This window comes from Capsella rubella, unplaced genomic scaffold (genome assembly GCF_000375325.1).
Source record: "Capsella rubella cultivar Monte Gargano unplaced genomic scaffold, Caprub1_0 scaffold_5, whole genome shotgun sequence".
In the NCBI taxonomy this organism is placed as follows: Eukaryota; Viridiplantae; Streptophyta; class Magnoliopsida; order Brassicales; family Brassicaceae; genus Capsella; species Capsella rubella.
Genome location: NW_006238919.1, coordinates 12,886,025 through 12,908,506, shown reverse-complemented (window position 1 = coordinate 12,908,506; position 22,482 = coordinate 12,886,025). Strand labels below are relative to the sequence as shown.

The 22,482-nt window shown below is 39.3% G+C and overlaps 9 protein-coding genes across 10 annotated transcripts; 4 read left to right on the top strand and 5 right to left on the bottom strand.

Annotated features, from left to right (window-relative positions):
- The first annotated feature begins 9 nt into the window (after window positions 1–9).
- LOC17886607 (pentatricopeptide repeat-containing protein At3g61360) lies at window positions 10–1,645 on the top strand. The gene has a single exon (XM_006290347.2). It carries the CDS (start codon window positions 16–18, stop codon window positions 1,501–1,503), a length of 1,488 nt encoding a protein of 495 aa, XP_006290409.1. The 5' UTR covers window positions 10–15; the 3' UTR covers window positions 1,504–1,645.
- Window positions 1,646–1,687: 42 nt separating this feature from the next.
- On the bottom strand, window positions 1,688–3,503 carry LOC17886080 (F-box/kelch-repeat protein SKIP4). The gene is made up of 3 exons (XM_006291320.2): window positions 3,415–3,503; window positions 2,461–2,976; window positions 1,688–2,368 (listed from the first exon to the last, which is right to left on the bottom strand). The coding sequence occupies exons 2-3, from the start codon at window positions 2,940–2,942 to the stop codon at window positions 1,780–1,782; spliced, it is 1,071 nt and encodes a 356-aa protein (XP_006291382.1). The 5' UTR covers window positions 2,943–2,976; window positions 3,415–3,503; the 3' UTR covers window positions 1,688–1,779.
- Window positions 3,504–3,719: 216 nt separating this feature from the next.
- Window positions 3,720–5,135, top strand: LOC111830592 (F-box protein At3g61340-like). Its single transcript, XM_023783072.1, has one exon. The coding sequence runs from the start codon at window positions 3,759–3,761 to the stop codon at window positions 4,998–5,000; it is 1,242 nt and encodes a 413-aa protein (XP_023638840.1). The 5' UTR covers window positions 3,720–3,758; the 3' UTR covers window positions 5,001–5,135.
- Window positions 5,136–5,943: 808 nt separating this feature from the next.
- On the top strand, window positions 5,944–7,210 carry LOC111830671 (F-box protein At3g61340-like). Its single transcript, XM_023783203.1, has 2 exons — window positions 5,944–6,995; window positions 7,114–7,210. Exons 1-2 carry the CDS (start codon window positions 5,944–5,946, stop codon window positions 7,208–7,210), a joined length of 1,149 nt encoding a protein of 382 aa, XP_023638971.1.
- A 214-nt stretch (window positions 7,211–7,424) lies between these two features.
- LOC17885989 (UPF0187 protein At3g61320, chloroplastic) lies at window positions 7,425–9,393 on the bottom strand. The gene is made up of 4 exons (XM_006291155.2): window positions 8,598–9,393; window positions 8,335–8,502; window positions 7,973–8,179; window positions 7,425–7,852 (listed from the first exon to the last, which is right to left on the bottom strand). The coding sequence occupies exons 1-4, from the start codon at window positions 9,282–9,284 to the stop codon at window positions 7,676–7,678; spliced, it is 1,239 nt and encodes a 412-aa protein (XP_006291217.1). The 5' UTR covers window positions 9,285–9,393; the 3' UTR covers window positions 7,425–7,675.
- An 895-nt stretch (window positions 9,394–10,288) lies between these two features.
- LOC17886627 (AT-hook motif nuclear-localized protein 11) lies at window positions 10,289–12,852 on the top strand. Of its 2 annotated transcripts, none has more exons than XM_023783393.1 (6): window positions 10,289–10,495; window positions 10,834–11,375; window positions 11,777–11,844; window positions 11,945–12,076; window positions 12,167–12,328; window positions 12,412–12,852. In XM_023783393.1, exons 2-6 carry the CDS (start codon window positions 10,928–10,930, stop codon window positions 12,652–12,654), a joined length of 1,053 nt encoding a protein of 350 aa, XP_023639161.1. In that variant the 5' UTR covers window positions 10,289–10,495; window positions 10,834–10,927; the 3' UTR covers window positions 12,655–12,852. The 2 variants fall into 2 exon arrangements, with proteins under 2 accessions (XP_023639161.1, XP_006291414.1); XM_006291352.2 differs by having other exon boundaries at window positions 10,289–10,557.
- LOC17885088 (FT-interacting protein 1) lies at window positions 12,853–15,797 on the bottom strand. The gene has a single exon (XM_006292116.2). The coding sequence runs from the start codon at window positions 15,795–15,797 to the stop codon at window positions 12,867–12,869; it is 2,931 nt and encodes a 976-aa protein (XP_006292178.1). The 3' UTR covers window positions 12,853–12,866.
- Window positions 15,798–16,826: 1,029 nt separating this feature from the next.
- LOC111830670 lies at window positions 16,827–18,630 on the bottom strand. Its single transcript, XM_023783202.1, has 5 exons — window positions 18,089–18,630; window positions 17,757–17,949; window positions 17,603–17,667; window positions 17,285–17,495; window positions 16,827–17,213 (listed from the first exon to the last, which is right to left on the bottom strand). Exons 1-5 carry the CDS (start codon window positions 18,607–18,609, stop codon window positions 16,827–16,829), a joined length of 1,377 nt encoding a protein of 458 aa, XP_023638970.1. The 5' UTR covers window positions 18,610–18,630.
- Window positions 18,631–19,413: 783 nt separating this feature from the next.
- On the bottom strand, window positions 19,414–22,044 carry LOC17885482 (O-glucosyltransferase rumi homolog). The gene is made up of 6 exons (XM_006290815.2): window positions 21,701–22,044; window positions 20,808–21,406; window positions 20,504–20,696; window positions 20,343–20,407; window positions 20,030–20,240; window positions 19,414–19,896 (listed from the first exon to the last, which is right to left on the bottom strand). Exons 1-6 carry the CDS (start codon window positions 21,872–21,874, stop codon window positions 19,531–19,533), a joined length of 1,608 nt encoding a protein of 535 aa, XP_006290877.1. The 5' UTR covers window positions 21,875–22,044; the 3' UTR covers window positions 19,414–19,530.
- Window positions 22,045–22,482: the final 438 nt, after the last annotated feature.

The following is a 22,482-nucleotide window of genomic DNA, read 5'->3' as shown; positions in this document are numbered from 1 at the left end:
CTTGTTGTGAAAAAAATGTTGAAGAAGAGCTCCTCCGATTCATATCGCCTTCTAGCTCCGGTAATATCATCATCATTATCATCTACATCGAGAAACAAAACAGAGATCGAACGTATCACAAGAATCATCAATGATCATCCATTCCCAAATCATCCGATTCAACCCATTCTCGCCAAGCACATCCCTTTATCGTCTCTGTCACCGGAATTTGTATCAGAAGTTCTCGGTCGTCTCTTTGCTGCTCATTCCAATGGCCTCAAAGCTCTCGAGTTCTTCAAGTATTCACTTAAAAGCTCCGAATCATCTCCCACCTCTGACTCCTTCGAGAAAACACTTCACATTCTCTCACGGATGCGTTATTTCGATCAAGCTTGGGCTTTAATGGCGGAAATGCGAAAAAACTACCCTGACTTGTTGAGTTTGAAGTCAATGAGTATACTTCTCTGCAAAATCGCCAAATTTGGGTCTTATGAAGAAACTCTAGAAGCTTTCGTGAAGATGGAGAAGGAGATTTTCAGAAAGAGATTTGGTGTCGATGAGTTCAATATTCTTCTACGAGCATTTTGCACAGAGCGAGAGATGAAGGAAGCGAGATCAGTCTTCGAAAAATTGCATTCCAGGTTTAACCCAGATGTTAAGACGATGAACATCTTACTTCTAGGGTTTAAGGAAGCTGGTGATGTTACCGCCACGGAGCTGTTTTATCATGAAATGGTGAAACGAGGATTCGAACCCAATTCGGTTACTTATGGCATCAGAATGGATGGGTTCTGTAAAAAACGGAACTTTGGGGAAGCCTTGAGACTCTTTGAAGATATGGATCGTCGACATTTTGATATCACAGTACAGATACTCACTACATTGATTCATGGGTCTGGTGTAGCTCGGAATAAGATCAAAGCACGCCAACTGTTCGATGAAATTCCCAAGAGAGGCTTAACACCTGATTGTGGAGCTTATAACGCTTTGATGAGTAGTCTCATGAAATGCGGAGATGTGAGTGGTGCAGTCAAGGTGATGAAGGAGATGGAAGAGAAAGGGATCGAGCCTGACAGTGTAACTTTCCACTCAATGTTTATTGGAATGATGAAATCGAAAGAGTTTGGATTCGAGGGGGTATGTGTGTATTACCAGAAAATGAAAGAAGTATCTTTGGTTCCGAAAACACCAACCGTAGTGATGTTGATGAAGCTGTTTTGTCAAAACGGTGAAGTCAATTTAGGATTAGATCTGTGGAAGTATATCTTGGATAAAGGGTATTGCCCTCATGGTCACGCATTGGATCTCCTTACCACTGCACTGTGCGCTCGGAGAAGAGCCAATGATGCATTTGAGTGCTCGATGCAAACAGTGGAGAGAGGAAGGTGTGTGAGCGAACCAGTCTATCGGATGCTAGAGACCTCACTATCGAGCAAAGACGAGTTGGGGAAACTAGAAGAACTCAAGATGAAGATAAAGATACTGAATAGCGTTTTGCCACAGCCTGCAACACATCTAATTTAGAAGGTAGCTTCACTGTAATCGGTTCGTTTGCATACCAACCACATTGAAAATTAGTATGTTCATTTGTATACAGTATTCTACAGGATATTTGTTACCTTTTTTTCACCCAATAGAACAATCAAGATCCAAATAGCTTTTGAGATTTGGATTTGGGGATTCTTTTACATGAACCACGAAGACAGTATTGTGATTCAGACAAGCTTACATGAACATATTAATAACATATGTTTTTTGCACAAGAAACAAGCATTTTAGAGCAAAGTAGATAGTTACACACTATATGGCTACAGATTTACAACTTATTACATCTATTTCATCTTCCCAAGTCTTTGGTATAGAAGAACACACCATCACTCCATTCATTGTCGTCTTCCTCACATTTTCGACATCTATTACCACAGTAGAGCAATCTTTACCAATCACAAATACACTATTCCCAATGGAAACAAGCCGACAAGGCTGTTTCATCACTAATTGAGATAGCTTCCCAATACTAATCCACATTCTCTTATCCTTGCACCACATCGTTAGCTTAGTTCCAAAAGTTTGATCCAAAACATAGAGCTCATCTGCCACAACCACTGCCGGACCTCTCCATCCTGATGCCATATCATCTTCCATATGTTCCCAAATCCCGCTAGATGCATTATAGACTGCAGCGGAAGATCCACCACCCCGAACATAAATCCTTCCGTCCATTACAAATGAATCTTCTATTTCAGGGACAATATTAGCATCGGAAAAAGAATTGCAGGTTCTGGTCAAAGGATCATAGATGTCCCAAGTTCGTTTAGCTTTTGGATTCAATCCTAGCCCCCCAATTGCCATAATTTTTCCATCCACCGTTTCACAAGCAAAGTAGCATCTGCATATCCAATCGGAATATTAAAGACTGGAAAGAACAATATCGAGTTGGTTGCTAATGGAAAGATAAAGAATCCAAAGAAATATAAGTACCTTTTAGTTGAAAGAGGAGGTAGTACGTCGAACCAAGTGTTCATAGCAGCATCGTAGCAATAAACCTCATCAGTAGCATCTTCTAACCAACCACATCCACCCAAAACAAACAGTCTCTTACCCAGTGCTGCAAAACCCATGCCTTCTCTCTTTGGGATATATGGATATTCATGGATTCTTTTCCATGATCTTCTGGATGAGAACGGATTCAGCATGTGTAAGAAGACACCGCCAGATATGTCCCGGCACAACGCATAAATCCAAGATTCAGCCAAGTTAAACTTGTTTCGATAATGACACAATTCATCACTGCACAAAAAATCTCTCCATCTCCTGGAAACACATTTCATTGACATGTGATATTCTCTTGGAACTCTAGCCAAGCAGGATTTTGAGATATCATCAGGAACTCCACTGATAAGCGCAATTTGTGTCTCATTTGATTGATCTGCACGTTCTGTCTCCTCTACTATACATGACATAGTGAATGATCCACCGAATATGATTCTAAGAACCCTGTTCGTGGCAACAAAAAAAGTAAAACAAATTCTGGCTCAGATATGGCTAACCCCAGCAATTTACACTATTACATGAGTGAGCTTGGTGATCAAGAATTCAAGAGCATTGCCATAACAACTAATGAAACAGTGGAAGAAGAAGATACATATCGCATTCCAAACAATACAGATCCAATGTACAAAAAAAGGCATACCAATTATTTAGCTATCACAGTCCCCAGGTCAAACCCACCAATAACGAAATCAAACCAACTACGAAACAATCATATCTATAGCTCTGTAAGCAAATTTTCAGAATTGAAACAGATTATAAAGCATCCCATTCCCCAGATCTCAGATTGTCTCAGAAGAAAAAAAAACGAGATTGAGGACAGGGTAAATTTGATAATCAAAGAAATTTTAGATGCCTAAATTGCGAGGAATCTAAAGAACTTACCTTCAGGGCACGTCTCAAGGAACAGCAGAGTTCTCCGTTTGTGAGCTTCCCGGCTAAGGAGGAAGAAGAAGAGATCAGTTTCTTTCTCCTAACTTTCTAAAGCAACCACAACGGCATCGTTTTGCATCGCCAGCTCAGCTGCCATTTTTCTAATTCTTTTCGCATCCCGACCCTCACACTATTAATATTATACATATAGACCCTAATATAATATTTTAAATCCGAAAAACCCAGGATCTTGAGAGCCACGTTTTAAGCGTTTTGGCTGCTAGCTAGGTTTAACCACTAAACAGAGAGGGGGGAAACAAAAGAGTCATAAGGGTTTTAAGAGAAGCGGTTCCACCATGATGACGCGGCGCAAGACACGATCTTGTTCGAATCCAAGGAATGAAGAAGTGAAACCTGAACCGATCCCGTTCGATCTGGTAATCGAGATACTCTTGAGATCGCCTGTGAAGTCTATAGCGAGATTTCGTAAAGTATCGAAGCTATGGGAGTCCACACTGCGAGGTCCACAATTCACAGAGTCCTTCTTTACCTTGTCTTGGTCTCGTCCCAAGATTTTGTTCACATGCCTCAAAGACGGTGAAACAGTCTTCTTCTCATTACCACAACCTCATCCTCAAGATCCGTCTATTATAACCGCCAATATTCATATGAGTTTCCCAATCAACTGTTCCTCTCATATCTGTCGTCCTGTTCGTGGCTTGGTATGTGGTTTACATCGACGAAAAACCAAGGGGGCGACAAGTACTGTGCCATTAATATGTAACCCTAGCACAGGGGAATCCTTTCCCTTACACAAAGTGAACACAAGGAGGAAGGCAGTGATAAGCTTTTTTGGGTATAATCCTATCGACAAAAGTTTCAAAGTATTGTCCATGACTCGGTCATCCGGAGGACTCTCTCATTCTGGAGAGCATCAAGTTCTGACGTTTAAAACCGGGACGAAAGGTTCATCAAGGAAAATGATAGAATGTGACATACTACATCATCCTTCTGTTGTGGAGCAAACAAATGGCTTTTGTCAATATGATGGGATATGCATCAATGGTGCTTTGTATTACTTAGCCGTGGTGTATGCTGTCTCTAACGGGTATCCTGATGTAGTACGCTTTGATTTGGAATCTGAGAAATTCAGTTATATCAAGAGAGCTGATCATGTCGTGGAAACATACTCGGGAGGACATCTTGAACCAACTCTGGTCAACTACAAGGGTAGATTAGGTAAGCTTCATCCGAGTTATTCTAACGACAGAGCATGCACTGGTATTCAACTATTGGTTCTTGAAGACGCCGGGAAACACCAATGGTCGAGTTATATCTACGTTTTGCCTCCTCCCTGGATGAATATATATGATGTAAAGACCAAGTTCTGTTTTGTTGGAACCACTGTTGAAGGTGACATTGTCTTGTCACCAAACACTATATCCGACTTTTTCTACCTTCTCTTCTACAGTCCGGAGAGGAACACTATCAATATAGTTGGAATCAAAGGAATGGAAAGTTTTAAGGGTCATAAAGCTTACGCCTTTCTAGACCATGTGGAGGATGTGAAGCTTGTGGATCGTGGTCCCGTAACATAGTCCGTTTTCTATCTTATTTGGTTAACAATACTATATATCTCTTTTTATGTTTTCGTGATATGGTCTTCATCTTTTATCAGTGGTTCATACAATACATGTAAGCTATGGTTGTTTATTTTAAATTCTTCTTTTTATGAGCAATCGATTTTGCAAATTACTTGAATGTTAGTCATCTTGCAGGGCTAAAGAATTTAGTTCTTGAGCTTGTTGATATATGGATCATATACAAATCATGCAAAAATTGTAGAAAGGTAGAATCTGCATACGTATTATACATATGTAGATGGTGTTGACGTTTTCTTAGTGTTTCATACACTTATAAGCGATGGTTGTTTTAGCTAAATTTTCATAGCTTTTTAAACTCTTATGGTCATGAGGAATTGGCTTTTGTAATTTTTAGGAATTAGCCAAATCTATTCACATTTTCAGATTTGATAAAGACATGGATCAGTGCCAAACAGCTTATGAAACAACTGCCGGAAATTCGTGCGTCTATGTTCCCAGTTTAGTTCATCCTCATGGATTTTCCAAGCAAGACACAACTCGGATACGATGGAGGAAAAATCGATTCAACTAAAGTTCTGCTCATTTTTGTTTGTTTGTAATGCTTGTTGCTTGTTTTTTATTTTCTTACTCTAAAAGACCGCATACTTTGTTGTACGCTTTACCATCAAAGACGAGTTCTGCTAGGAACTTAAATAAATGGTTTAATTAGTATTATCACTTCTTCTTACAACTAAACACCAGCTTTCTTTCTTTTATACTTCGCATTCAGACCCTCGTACTATCAAATATTATATACATAGACCCTTATATTATATTATTATTTTTTAGCTGAAAAACGAGACATCTATAAATATTCCAAGGTTTATCAAACGTGCATCAGAAAAGAAAAAAAAAACACAAGACAATAGGGCTTCCGGGAAGCGTGTCAGCCAAAGACATGAAAAAACGGCGGTGCAATCGATCATGTTTTTCAGATGAAGAAGAAAAAGTCATCGGAGAATCTATCCCGATTGATCTCGTTATTGAGATACTGGTGAGATCGCCTGTGAAATCTGTAGCGAGGTTTCGTTGCGTTTCGAAGCTATGGGATTCCTTAATGGACAGGCCAGATTTCACCGAATCATTATACACCATCTCTTTGTCACGCCCGAAGCTATTGTTCAGCTGTTTAAAAGACGGCAAAACTTTCTTCTTATCATCATCAAAGCCTCAGGGTTCGTCTCGTTTAGCTGCAGTCAAAATTCATATGAGTTTCCCAATTAATCGTCCCCTTGAAATATTCCGCCCGGTTCGTGGTTTAGTATGCGGTTTAAATCAACACAGTACTTCAAAGCAAGGCACGGTTAACGTGCCACTGATATGTAACCCTAGCACAGGAGAAACCTTGGCATTACCCAAACTGAAAACAAAGAGAAAGCGGGGAGTGACAAGCTATCTTGGGTACGATCCCATCGGCAAACAGTTCAAAGTATTGTGCATGACCCATACACATGACCGGCCATATTTTTATCCGCATGAGGTTGAAGTTCTAACATTAGGAACTGATAATCCATCATGGACAAAAATCCAATGTAACATACGACATGAACGTGTTGTTTTGGATGGTAATGGACATTCGGCATACGATGGGATATGCATCAACGGTGCTTTGTATTACTTAGCATACCTTTTGGACGAACACACGACTGGTGTAGTTTGCTTTGACTTTAGATCTGAGAAATTCAAGTGTATAAGATTTACTCATGACATGGGACGTGCATATAGTACTCAGTCGACCCTCGTCAACTACAAGGGTATATTAGCTTTGCTCCTGCCCAACAGGGTCAATGGTATGCCATCTCCTGGAATCCAACTATGGGTTCTAGAAAATGCCGAGACACATCAATGGTTCAGTTATATCTATCTTTGGCCTCCGCCTCGGCCTCATCGGAAGAAAATTGTTGCAAAGACCAAGTTTGGTCAGAAATTACATCAAAATATCAAGTTAAGGTATGTTGGAACGACTGGTAGGGGTGAAATCGTGTTGTCGCCAGACAACATATCCGACCCATACTACCTCCTCTACTACAATCCCGAGATGAAAAGTAAAAAGTACCACAAGATATAGAATCCAAGGAATGGAAGCCTTTAAGGAACATATAGCTTACACCTTTCTAGACCATGTAGAGGATTTGAGGCAAGTGTCAAGAATCGTGGGCTCTTAATGAGCTCAATCCTTTTTTTTTCTTTTCACTTTTTTCATTTTTTTCATTTTCACACAGTTCTCAGCCATAGTTGTTTTATAGCTTTTTTTTTTTACTCTTCTTTTCATGAGCGACTTTTTGCCAATTGTGTCTTTCATGAGTTCCATATAAGTCATTATTCATAGGAACAGATCACATTGCAACAAGGCTGTAGAATTTGGTTTAAGAGATAGTAGATCGACTTTAAATCATGCAAAGATTGGTATAATTGCGGTTCTTGACACAAACTATGACTTATGTAAAGGTTGACTCTGCATATGTATATATATACAAAAGGAAGATATACAATCGTAAAGGTAAAAGTATCCCTAAATGGTATAAGGTGGTTCTATACAATATGTAAATATCAAACTAACCTAAGCCATGGCGTGTTCCAAATACCCACAAGGAATGCATCAGATTGTCATTACTTGCGACAAGTGGAAATCAAGGTCTATGCCGACCATTTGATGAATGCTTGAATTCACGGAGCTTTATCTTTGCAATGATGCGGTTACGTATGACTTTCTCAGATTTAGCAGCTTCTTGGATGTTACTATGCACAAGATCGCAAAGCTCATCTAAGGCCAACATAGGAAATGGCTCTTCTATAAGAACACCCACCTGCAGAGTTTCAAACCAAAAAAAAAAAAAGAAGGTTTCATGGTTAAAGGATTCAACCAAAAGAGGATAAACAACTAAATGTGTACGGTTAAGTGTGGAAGGAGGAGGAGGAAAAAGTACTTCTTCTATGCAAAACAGAGATGCAGCACTAATGAAAGTAGCAGGAACGACAATCCAGTGACATTCATCCCAGAGAATGATTGGTAGAGTTAGATGCCAAAAGACTAAAAACCTCGAGGTTAAGCGTGTGTAAGAGAGAGGAATGGGAATGCCCATCAGTTGTTCACAAACTCCAATGCCTTCATGTAAATGGAGCATCTTTGATTCCTACAATGACGCAAAAGGAACACAAAATATCAGAAATCAAGACATTAGATATAGCAGACACTGTAAGACTCTATGGTTGAGAGCTTTTCCCAAGTATCATAGCAAGAAGTAATCCCCTATTAACCGAGAGAGAGTTAAGGATTCAAGAATCCTACCAACAAATCTCTCTTTGAATCGTCTAATTTTAGCAATCCAATGCTCTGAGAAATGAACTCGATTACACAACGTGGACGATGCTTTGATTGAAGAATCAGAGTTAGGTCATCTGCTTCTATCAAGTTCCGGAGATCTCTTGCGATATCTGAACCATAAATCACATGACACTGCAAACGAAATAAACAAAATATTTAATCAATCACAAATCCAATTTTAACTACCAGAATCCAACATTAGACACAACGCAGAGATTAAATTTAACCTTAAGAGCAACAGGGAAAGCTGCAATGTAACGAAGAAGCAAATCTTTGATGATCAATTCATCACCGGAGCTATCAACGGAACAAATGACTTGCCTAGCTAAATCATTAGTTCCAGCAATGATCCCAACCCAAGCTTTCCTTCCTTCTTCATACCTAGAATACGAAGCCTCCGTACGAAACACAAGAAGAAGAGCCAAAGCCGGAGCAGTGAGCTGATACGGCAACGAAGAGGATCGAAGAATAGGGAAAATACCAGGAAGCCAATCCAAAGCCACGGCGGAGTTGTAGCTGGCGATCACAACCGCGACGCTTGTGAAGAAGAAAACAGGTGGAATCAGAGAGAGTATGACGCGTGATGAAAAGCTCGAGAGTAGATGTCGCACATGGCGGAGGGAGCTCCTGTGCTCGACCCATTTCTCGTGAGTGTAGAGAGAGCGTTTCTGCTGCATCCCACGCTCTTTAATCTCGTCGGCCCAGTCCGGGACAGCTCTGAGGAGCAAGACAAGCTGCTCGGTTAAGGTTCTGTGACCTGAATCGCCGGAATCAGGGCCCGATGAGACGCGGGGAGGCTTTAGATTGACGGATTTGCGGAACCCGGTGGTGGAGAAGATAGGGAATCGTGATTCGAGGAGGAGAGATCGGTGATTGAAACTAGAAGAAACGGATAGATTTGTGGATTGATACATTGGCGGGAAAATTAGGGTTTTTAGGGGTTAGGGTTTGGTAGAGACGACGGTGGAGAAGAGGAGTGGTGGTGAACACATGAGGCTGCGTAAGCGTAGGGCGTAGCAGCAGCAGCAGCAGCAAATTGCAAAATCGGAGTAAAAGAGAGGTGAAATTAAACAAGTAGTGATAATAGGAAAAAGGTAGTTGAAACGGTTGTTCGAGGATTGTTTAACGTTCCGCATTAAAACGACATCGTCTCCTCTGGAATAGATTAGGACTTAGGCCTCAATGTGTTAACTATTGGGCCTGATTCATTACTACTACCCGGGCCATATAAGTTACTAACAAAACGTCGTCGGTTTATTTAAGACTATAATGTGTTAGTCCAAGGAACAAATTTAGACTATTGATCTTCAGGGCATGAGTTCTAAAACTAAAGATTCTGTATTGTCTGATAGATTCTTCTTGGGTTCGATACTTTTGGATTTTAGAGAAAATTCAAGATACAAAAGTGCACAGAACAGAGACAAGAACAATGATTACTTGTTTGACCTACAAACAAAAATGCAGTTTTAATTCATGTGATTTGTCTCTTAATGCCTCCCAAAATATATAATTCTAGTCTCAGAATAATTTGGGAAACTGAATATAGTTGAAATCTAAAGATTTAGAGATCTTTGAAGACATAAATTTTGAAAGATTAGCCAAGTTTTTATTCATCATCAATCAATATTGAACAGAGAGCTATGAAGTGGAAGCCAGTGAGGAACAAAGTCTTGATGACTACATCACATCACTTTCATACACTCTCCAATTAAGGAGCGTGAGATACACTCTCTCATTCCCAATGCTTCGTTTGATGCACGCACCTAACCTATAGCGTTGAGGATGGAGCCAAACACACACACACACACAAAGATGATGATGGGATACCTCCTAAATTTGCTAGATGCTAGAAAAGAAAGTCTATAAGAGAGAGATTACAGTCAAAGGTCAGAGACATGGAAACAAATTTAATTTTTATTTTTCGAATTTGAAATCATCCCATAGTAGTTGTGTATGTAATCCATCCCACACCCACAGTAAATGCTTTCAACTCTTTTGGTGAAGGGATCTGATTGGATATTTCTTTTGTTTGTTTCTGTTTCCCTCTGTCACCCCAGTAAAGCAAAAAAGCAACATCACATTCCTCCCCTCCCTACACACACACAAGAAAGAGAGAGAACCCTAGGTAACCAACCCTTTTCCTTCACCATTGCTTGATTCTGGGAAGATAAAAGCTTCTTGCTTCCGGTGAGAGAATGAAAATTCAGAGATGAAGAATTTTTTTAAAGATTGTTCCTTTTTCCCTTGTGGATCTTATTTCATCTTGAGATTTTATTTAGCTTGATACTAAAGCTACATTAAACCAAATTAGGTTGATACCAAAGTTTGTGTCTGTTTTTACAAGTTTTGAGAGATTTTCTGTTGCATGTTGCCTTACTCGCTAAGTTTTTAGTATCTTTAAAAGTCTATCGAACCCTTTAGATTCTGGTTTTGTTCTGTTCTTATCCATTTTTTCTCTTTCAGAAGTAAATTACAAATCAAAATTTAGTAGCCTATTAGCCACAAAAGTTGGAACCTTTTGAGAGTCCCCCAACTAAGTTATAAAGTCAGAGTTTTTATGGATCGAAGAGAAGCAATGGCGTTATCCGGGTCGGGTTCTTACTATATCCAAAGAGGAAATCCCGGTTCAGGTCCTCCTCCTCCGCAGACTCAACCGACGTTTCACGGATCACAAGGGTTTCACCATTTCTCCAATTCCAACTCTCCTTTTGGGTCTAACCCAAACCCGAACCCTGGTGGCGGCTCTGCTGGATTCGTGTCTCCTCCTTTACAAGTTGAGTCTTCTCCGGCCGATTCTTCAGCAACGGCGGGAGCCGCGGTTGCTCCTCCTCCGTCGGGTGACACTTCTGTGAAGCGCAAGAGAGGACGGCCTAGGAAATATGGACAAGATGGTTCTGTTTCGTTGGCATTGTCTCCTTCCGTCTCCAACGTTTCTCCAAACTCTAACAAACGTGGCCGTGGAAGACCTCCTGGCTCCGGCAGGAAGCAACGGCTAACTACTGTTGGTAAAAGATCTCACCTTTGCTTTTTATTGGTTGTATATGTAGTTTTCCGAGAAGGACATGGGCTCTGAAAATGGTGGGAAGTTAGTCATGAGCTTAGTTGATTATACATATATATATATATAGTTTGTTTTCAGATGAGGACATTATATATATTGGCTTTGAAATTGGTGGGACGTTAATTCCAACAGTTATTGGCTTTTTAAGGATTAGTTAAAGCTGGAGAATTTTATAATGTCTAATTGTTGAGTTCAATATATAATCTTTTTTTCTTTAATTATTCCTTGGCCTTTTCAGTTTCTCCTAAACTATGTTATTGCATTTGTTTCTCATTACAAAAAGAAAAGGCTGTCAATTTTCTGAAGACTGGTCTGTTGTTTGTTTCGATTTTTTTATTTTGTAAGGTGAATTGATGCCTTCATCGTCTGGAATGAGCTTCACACCGCACGTAATTGTAGTTTCTATTGGTGAAGTATGTCTCTCCTTCTCTCTTCTCGATCAAATATGTGTTTATTTTCTTTTTGATATTTCTTCTAGTTTTTGAGATAATCACACTCTTTGTGTTGTTTCAGGACATTGCATCAAAGGTTATTTCTTTCTCACATCAAGGTCCAAGAGCAATATGTGTCTTATCCGCTAGTGGTGCTGTCTCTACTGCAACTCTTCTTCAGCCACCACCATCCCATGGAACTATTACATACGAGGTTTTATCGAATATTTTCTCTCACATTACATCTTCTTTTAGAAGAGACAAACATTATTACTCATGTTGGATTGTAAATTATAATCTCTAGGGTCGTTTTGAGCTCATATCTCTCTCAACTTCTTATCTGAACACAACTGACAATGACTACCCAAACCGCACTGGAAATCTAGCGGTCTCACTTGCTAGCCCCGATGGTCGTGTCATTGGTGGTGGAATTGGAGGTCCTCTAATAGCAGCAAGTTCGGTTCAGGTGACCTGCACTTGAGAAATTCATATGTTTTACATGAATATAGATATCGTCTTTTTTTTACCTGTGTTTTGCCTCCTTAAAAGGTCATCGTTGGGAGCTTCATTTGGGCAGCTCCGAAAGGGAAGACTAAAAAGCGAGAAGAAACTTCTGAAGATGTCCAAGATACTGATGCTTTGGACAACAATGATAACACAGCAGCAGCGTCACCTCCTGTTCCTCAGCAAAGTCAAAACCTTGTTCAGACTCCTGTAGGCATTTGGTCAACCGGTTCAAGGTCAATGGATATGCATCACGCCCATATCGACATTGATCTTATGCGTGGATGATTCATGTATATATAAGCATTGAATCTAGGAGAAGAAGATTTAAACTTGAGCTAACCTCTTTGAAAAAAAAGTCTATTTGGTTGTTTAGGAAAGAAAAGACTTAGTAATTTTAGGAATTCTTCGTGTGTTTTCGAGCTTTTAATTAGTCTTTGGTTTCTTGACTTGTGATGAACAGGAAAAAATTTCGCTTGTTGCTTATATGTTTTTGCATTCTAGAGCATACAATCTGTTTTAGCAGGAAGCCGCCGAAAGAAATTAACCGGTCCAGGAGGCGTCTTTCCTCTGAATCTTGGATGTCTCATGATGTATAGTCCGGTGAGAAGAACAAAAACCTTAAACGGCACAACATACAAAACCACAGAAGAAACCAAACAAAGTACCATGAAGATCGAAGTCGCTCTTGGATCTCTCCAGCTTACTAGAGCCTGAATTCTTTCTCCTTGACCTGCTATATCTCCCACAACAGTTTGAGCTCTACTCGCGATACTCCTCAACCGCTCATACCGCATTTTTACTATCCCCGGGTCTTGAGACGAATAAGGGAATGTATCAAACTCTTCGTTAAGTTCTTCGGGATGGATGTTGTCTGCAAATGAAATTCTTGTGTCCATGTGTGGAGGTTGCCTCGGACGTAGCCTGTAGTTCCATACCCCAAGCATGAACAAACAAAGTGACATCACCGGAAGAATCATCTCCGGCAAACATACTAACACAAGGTAGAGTACATGTATAGCTGTACTCACGAAAGGTTTCTTCCACCTGCATATATCTTGAAACCAGTCTCCGGTTCCTAGTAAGCCAGAGACAACCGAAGTCAATCTGAAGAGATTTGCACGGCTCTTTCTCATGCTCCAAAAATGCGAATTCGAATCCGAAATATATTCGACTACCTCTTTTCTAAGCGGCGGCTCGGCTCTACTTAACCGAGTTGCGAGTAAGTTGACGGCGTGCTGCCGAAGAATCTCTTGTTGCACGACTTTCAACGGTCTTGCATAATGCATTTTGGGAAGAAGCGGTTTCCAGTACTGAACTAGCATCTGAATATAGGACGAGCAAGAAAAACGAATCGCCAAATGCAGTTCCCCCATTTTCTTGACACCTGATGGTCGAAGAACAAGAAGCGGATAGGAATTGGTGTAGATTCTTCCGGATTCGAGGGTCGAGATTCTAACTCTAATTTTCCCAATTTTCCCATCTCCTTTGTTACCGTTACCACTGTTGATCTGATTGTTATCGAACACGCCTATTGTGATTACTGTTGCAGGCTCATAAACCTCCCATGTGTACTGCTCGTTGAACCGCGGGTTTAAACAGTCTGTTATGGTCCGGGTCCTGACCCATTTGGTTCCATACTTAGCCACACAGTAAGCATCCACCGTCTCTTTCTTTCCATCTTGGCTCAAATTCAAACCTTCAATTTTCAAGATCCCTAATTCAAGAACACCAAAAGACGGCTGCTTATGACTCAACAACTCTTTCATCGACGGTCTGAAATCGCTGCTGTAGTAAGTAGACTCATCAAGAACGTGGTAGCCTCCTTCTAGACAAACATTCAGATGAAGCCTCGTTGTCCCAAATCTGACTCGTCTCTGTTTCTCACTCTCAAGACTAAACCATTGGTTAGGCACTGTCCGGCTATCGTCAACCCGTTTACTAATTTTATTAAACGGTATATGTACCTCTCCCAGCGTTTCCTCTCGATTAGCCGCGACTCGGTCTTCAATCGAGATGATCAGATCTTCAAACGGCTCAGCCGCGACGAGCGTGAACTCTTCGTTCCATCTTGGATTCAGCGAGTGACTCGGTTTGGTTCGAACCACTTGGTTATTTAACTTGATTTTGACATATGGATTTGGAAAGCGGTCTGGTACGATAACCAAGTCTTGTGCCTCGATGACGTTAACACGGAGGTACCAAAGCCTCGGAGAATGATAGACTTTAGAACGCAAACTCGATTTGTTAACAGCGTTTAAAGCGTCTGAGTATGTCGCGTCTGAGAATGCTTCGTCTGCTTGAGTACCAAACCAAACAGCTAACATGATATCGCCTCCTTTCTCGATGTTGACTCTGTACCATTCAGGAGCTAAAGGACTGTCTGGTGCGACACGTGTCGGAATGTCATTGAGATCAAACTGGACTAAACCGACGAAATCGTCTTTGATCATGTCTTTGTCCATGACGATGACGTCAAGAACATTTGCTTGTTGATCGGATTTGGAGAAAGCGAAGACTTCGTTCCAAACAGGGTTTTGATTCTTCTCGAAATGTTTTGTTTTGCCCGTAAAGTTTCCGAGTTTGACTTGGACGTACGGATCTAGACTTCCGGTTTTGTCCATGTGTGGAAGATCCCTAGCTTTCACGATTTTGATGAAGAGAAACTCCATTGGCTCCACGAGATCATGAGCACTTGGTCTTGCTCTTTTGCCTCCTCCGAGAATCGGATTCGTCTGTTGGATTGAATAATCCGGTGGATTCGGATTAAATCCCATAGTTGTAGGTATCGGAGGAAGAGGAACGAACCTCTGTTCTTGAATGCAAGAAGATTCCATAACATGTGCCCGTCGAGGCGGTTCCGGTGGAAGATGTTGCGGTTCAGACGGTTGTGGTTGAGATGGTTTCTGGTTTCCTCGTGGGCTAGATTTACTCTTCTCCGTTTTAGGGATATTGTGGATTTTATGCCTTGTTTTAGAAGGAATCTTCTTCGTAGGGATTAGATTCGGTACCTTGGGAGAGGGGTTATCAGTGACGAACACTTTCAGAGCAAGCTCACCTCCACTGGCGGCTGCAAAAGAGAAGATGCTCCATTTCTCTTTCTCAAGAGGGTAAGGCCATCCTACAGCTTCCGAGTACGGCAAAAACGCAGTTCCCAAGATTCGAATCTTACCTAGACATGATTTCGTTATGCTGCTGGTTTTATTGTAAACGTAAGCATCAAGAGAAAGATTTGATAAATCCTCTGTTTGAGATATGTTGAAGAAGAACTTCTCGTTCCATATCGGACTCGAGTCGTCCATCTTAGTCGAGGTTTTGACTTTCTGATCGTCAAATCGTAGCTCGACGAAAGCGTTAACACCGCCATAGTCATCTCTAGGTTTGAGCCTCGCGCTTATGACTTCAACGCCAAGTTTTAGATGATTACTCATCTTTTTTACTGCTAGAAAAATTCCTGAGGAAAACAGAGTAGAGGGTTTTGAAAGTTTCTTCTTCTACAGTAATGAGATCGTGGAGACTTGGCTTGTATTAGAAGGCAACTAGGCGAATGTTATTTCATGGAAAATTGTAATGTAATTAAACGTTGACCGTGTTTAAGTATGATTACGCAACGCGCTTATCTGTTTCTAATCGTGACGCCAACCATGAGAACTTTTGGATTATGATAATAAATAATAATAAAACATTAGTTGCCAACAAGTCAGATTTGGAGAGGACAATGGAGGGGATATTGTAAGAGCTTATTAAGTACAATTAGCAAAATTGCATGGTTTATTTTTCTAAATATACGTATGCTCTATTTGATAGGTTATATGAAAATTACATATGATCAGATTCTTTTTGTTAAAAAAAATGAAATCACAGCAATTTATAAGATTTTTTTTGCAAATTAATGAAGTGAATAACCTTTATAATTAATCTGGCTGTTTACAATATAAACTCGTATTGTAATGTCTGCATATTATTAGGCCTCAAGTCTCTTATTTTTTTTTTTTTTGACATCCATCTCTTATTGTATCTCATAATTGGTCCTTCTTTATTCATTTTTGGTGTTCGATTATTCTATGTTTTAACTTGTAAGTTGTAACTATTTTATTCGTTGTTATTTAATTATCAACAACAAAAAGGTTCCGATTATTATTCTTCCATGGTTTAAAGTTATATAATTGTATGTGAAAATAGGACGTCTAACCAATAATGATACATAGTTGACAAAAAAAAAAAATAATAATAATAACAACAACAAGTGATGATATACATACAATATTAGTTTCGCAAGTAGTTGGTGTTGTACGACTAACCTTTTGCCAAAAGTAATATATTAGAGGACTGACTTAACCTTTTGAAAAACTTATAATTTGATATACTGAACTCCGAATTGGAGAACAAAAATTGTTAACTAATTCTTTTTCACTGCCAAAATTCCAAATCCTGACTTCATAATAACTCTGTTCTAAAGATTATACATACTTTCTTTGTCCAAGTGTCTTGTTTTGGATCTCCCAATACTCATTGCTCCACTTCTCAACCGTTCTCTCCGCACTATCTTGTTTCTCATAAAAATTATTGAGCTCATCATTTCCATAAGGCGGCGGCAAATCACAAGCCACCTTGACCCTCGGAGACATGACCAACGAGTCGTCCATGCACTGCCTGATCAGACCACCGTCAGTGATCGGACAAGCCATCGTCTCTGAACACACTTCGGACGCGTTTTGAGGCACAGTCACATCCAGCTTCATTAGTTTCCCGTAGCCTTGCAACACATACAACATGTAATCATAGACATACTTCATCTCTAGGCTTTTCATCATGTATTCACTTCCTTGCCTCCCAATAGTTTGCGCCTATTTATAAATTTATAAGATCATCCATGATTTATACAAGTATAAGGTCATGGACAGTATATGTTGCTTACCTTATCAGTGTTGTTGTTACCCCATTCCACGGCGAACTTGAGATCACCACAGTTGTCGTGAGATTTAATGGGCCAGTAATGTTCTAATGGAACCATACTTCTTGCGAAGAAATCGTAGTACTGTGCTTTAATCAGTAGAGTCATACTGTCACATGCTAATATATATTTTTTGCTCACCGACCATGCTCGACCTTCTATGTATATCTTGTACCTGCAATGTCCAAAACAAAATCCCCCCCCCCCCCAAAAATGTTTGTAATTATCCAAAAGAAGTTAAATTATGATTAGTATTAGTATTGGTCATTGCATATGTATTACCTATGGGTGCATTGGTCTTCTAAGCTGGAACTTTTGAACCCTATATGTCTTTCCTTCTCCCAATCCTGAAATCGACATTACAATTACACATCAAATCTAATTTGCAATAAAGTCATGCTTTAAGGATAGAACTATCCACACGCATTATAGGTACCTGCTCATAGAGACGAACCATGGGATCATACTTATCGGAAATATTACATTTCATAAAGTTTCCTCTTTTCCGACAAACCTTAGAGTTCCCTTTCCAGTACGCATATGGAACTCTATCCTTCCATTTCACCCTCTTGTTGGCTTCTCTTATTGCCACAGATAATTTGGTCCACTCCTTTATATTCACCTCCGGCCTTAATTATATATAACAAGAACAAATTTATTAGTTAGAAAAGGTTATTTCACGGTTTTGTTGGAAAAATGTACGTACGGTTTTCTATAATTTTTTAGATAAATGTTAAGAATGTAAACAAAAACACTCACTATACGTACCAGCCCCAGAAGCTCCAATCAGGGAATACGATGCCGTATGCTTCGCGGTGGCCACAGTATTGAAACAACGGCGGTGGAGGCCACGTGGCATTTGGTTCTGCTGCTTGCCCAAAGTCTCGTCTCCAAATGACGGGTTTATCATGACAAAAGAAGAGAAGCTCAAGATCAGGGACTTGGCCAGGATACATTCTGAGAAGCTGAAGTATCCCCCAGATTGTGAGCACATCTCTTGACTCATAAGCCTTCTCGTACTGGTCAACATACAATCTCCCTGACTTTATCACTAGCCTGAAGTGAGCGTTTGGTTTCGCTCTCTCGAGTGTTTCCCTTGTGATCCCTGTCTCTTCCCATACTTTTAGGTCTTGCTGGATCCATCTGAAGTAGTCAGGACAAGTTTCCGAGGAAGATATAGTTGCTGGTTCGAATCTCCTTGGGTAGTTTACAGGACATGTTTCTGTGGTGTTGCAGTTTAATGGGTACATGTTTGTGTTCCTAGATGTCAATATTGATGTCGTCATCATGTGGATTCTACTCTTACCTATTACAAACTATACAAACAGTCAAAGAAATTATACAAATGACTAAACTGACATGAAAAATGAGAAAGAGTCTTGGTAATTAGTACCATATCCATCCAAGCACCGATTATGATGATGAAGATGATGATGAAGGTAGTGATGATGGCTAATTTCGAATGGGAACTCTGTTTTTGATGATACGTTTTTGCCTTGTGATTATAACTTTTGTTGTTCATCTTCATCGTTGCGGCCTGATTCAGATGATTTTGTTTAATTTCTCAGCAGAAACCCCAAATCATAGAAGAGATTTTATTTTCTTTGTTGTAATTTGATGCAATGAAACATTAGTAATTAGTATTTTAGATTTTAGTCTTACAATTACACTGTCTGTATCTTATCTTTTTTGGCAATGCAGTAAAGATATATTATTGACCAATTAATATAATTTCCATATTTTATAGTATTATTTTCTATTCAAAAATGTATTTACTACTTTTACTTAGATACATGTTAATAAATAATAATATCTGCATATTTCTGGAAAAGATAGATTTGCCAATATACTAAATAGGATCCAAATCGTCTTTAACACTTGTTAGAATCTCATGAATCATTAATTATCTTCAGTACATGTTAACTTAAATGAATTTTCGTGCAATTGATTATGTTCTGTTTTTGAATAGTTCGCTTTTGTTTTGTTTTTTTACAGCGAATAGTTCGGTTTTTTTTTCCCTAATTAGTGTATTAAATATTTTCTTATTTAATAAAATTAATGTATTTACCTACATAAAAGAAAAAAGAAAAAAAAAAAGACACCACACATTATATTAGTCAATTGGCTAAATTGGATTATCTTTAGTATTTTCATACAAATTAAACCAGGCTTTTACAGCTATATTTCTCACTCTGTTAAAAATATCAATCTTAGTTTGGACCTCTCAAGTTCCAGTACTCATCGGTTGACTTCTCAACTTTTTTTTCTGCACGTACTTGTTTCTTAAGAAGCTTCTTGAGCTCATAATCTCTATAAGGAGGAGGCAAATCGCAGGCAGCCTTGACGCTTGGAGACATAACCAAGGAGTCGTCCATGCACTGCCTGATCAGACCACCATCAGTGATTGGACAAGCCATTGTCTCAGAACACACTTCTGTCGCATTTTCAGGCACTGTCACATCCAACTTCATCAGTTTTCCATAGCCTTGCAACACATACAACATGTAATCATACACATACTTCATCTCTAAGTTCTTCATCACGTACTCACTTCCTTGTCTCCCTATGATTTGTGCCTGCATAATATAGATTAATCTCATCACAAAATAATCATGATTCCACATAGAATTGCGAAAAACTAACAGAGTGATGACAATTATTCATCACTGATTTTGATTTACATGGAATTTTGATTTAGATATTGTTTACCTTTTCCGTGTTGTTATTACCCCATTCAACAGCGAATTTGAGGTCACCACATTTGTTGTTTGGTCTAATGGGCCAGTAATGCTTCATTGGAACCATACTCCGAACGAAAAAATCGTAGTACTCTGGTTTAACCAACAGAGTCATACTATCACACGAGAGTATATACTTTTCGCTCACCGACCATGCATTGCCTTCTATGTAGATCTTATATCTAAATGTCCATATTCAAATCCAAAAATGTTTATGAATATAACAAGCAGACAAAATTATTAGATCATATATGTTACCTATTAAATGTATTATGCATATGTACCTGTGAGTGCATTGGTCTTCTAGGTTCGATCCTCTAAACCCGGCCTCTATCTCACTCCTCCAATTCTAACACAGCACAAGAAACAAGATCACAATGATTCATGAAATTGCCTATAGATATATGGGGGAGATGTTAGAACTCATGATCTGGATATGTCATACCTGGACATAGAGACGAACCATAGGATCATACTTGTCGGAGAAGTTACATTTCATAAGATCACCTCTAATATAAGAAACATCAGGGTTTCCTTTCCAATAAGCGTAGGGAACTCTATCTTCCCATTTCACCCTTTTGTTCCCTCCTTTTAGTGCCACAGATAACTTATTCCACTCCTTTATGTTAAGCTCAGGCCTATATGAAAATAAACTAATATTTATATAACGTGTTTGATACGGGCCGTCTATGCGTTATTGACCATATTTTAGATAATTTTATAATAGTCCTGATGAGAATGGGTCATACCATCCCCAGAAGCTCCAATCAGGGAAAACGATGTCGTATGCGTCCCGGTGACCACAGTAGTGAAACAACGGCGGAGGAGGCCACGTGTCCTTACTTTTTTTGTTAAAGTCTTTTTTCCAGATGGCGGGTCTATCATGGCAGAGGAAGAGAAGCTCAAGGTCAGGGATTTGACCAGGATACATCCTTAGAAGCTGAAGTATCCCCCATATTGTGAACACATCTCTTGTTTGGAATGCTTTCTCGTATTGATGAACGTATAATCTCCCTGACTTTATCACTAGCCTGAAGTGAGCATTGGGTCTTGCTTTCTCTAGTGTTTCCCTTGTGATCCCTGTCTTTTGCCATACCTTTAAGTCCCGGTGGATCCACCTGAAGTAGTCGGGACATGTCTCCGAGGAAGAGATGGCTGGTTCGAACTTGGTTGGGTAATTTGTAGGACATGTCTGTGTTGTGGTGCTGTTGAGTGATGTGCAGTTCAATGGGATCTTGATAATGATCTTGGGGATATCTGTAATTGTTTTTGTTGCTGTGGTAGGGCTTTCCTTGGTGTTTCTTGTGAATATTGATGTTACTTGGAATGGATTCTCACCTAATAGAAACTATCAACAGGTAACAAACATGCACCATGTTTAAATACTAATAAAGATCCAACTTCCGAAGAAAAGTTTATGATTAAGTACTCAAAAAAAAAGTTTATAAGTAGCAAAATATGAATGTAAATATTTAAATGGTTCAAATAGTAGATGCAGAGAAAAAAACACACACACGCACACAGAAAAGTAATAGACACTCCATCGTATGTATTTCATAGCCTAATCTTTATTTTTCAACGTGTTACTTATATTAAGCCAATAATAGAAAGATCATGACGAGAAAGAGAAAAATAAATATACCGTATACATCCAAGAGACAGAAGCACTAAGGAAGATAAAGAAGAGTACGAAGATGAAGACTTTGGTGGTGATCCATGTCTTTGCAAGTTTAGAGCTTAGACTCGTTATTGAGTTTTGATGTCTCTGTTGATGGTGATCGTCTGTGGATTGAGCCATGTGTGTGTTCTCCCTCATCGAACAAAAATTCACAACGGGAAAATAGATAGAGAGAGCGAGAGGGAGAGAGAGAGATTAAGAAAAACTTGTGAAACAGAGCTCACTGGTCATGGATCTCTTTTATGGGGTAGAGAATATACTATAATGAATTAACCTAAGGGTTTTGGGATCTAGCTAAGCTAATATTAGGCTGACTCTTAAGTTTGAGCATAAGCAAAAAAAAAGGATATTTGCAGTAACTTTAAGATGATCATGACTTTAGTACTGCTGAATTGGTTCATGAAGGCTTTAAGGAGAAACCACAGAGAACGCCTAATTCAAAGTCAAACCATCGAAAGTCTCGATATATATGAATATAGCAATACTATTATATTCCGTGTTAATTAATTTTGAGATAACTAATTCTGACCACTTTTGTTTTTAAAAAAAATTTTTTTTAATGAAATAGACTCATGGAACCCGTGGGGGATCTTAATAAATTAGCAGCAAGGAGAGAAATTCGAAATCATGCATTTTTCAAGAACCAAATATATATTCTGAAAAAAGTTAAGCTATACTTTTGGAGATATGCTTTAGATTTGATTTTCTATGTAAGATGAGATAAGACACAATTCACAAGTGATTCT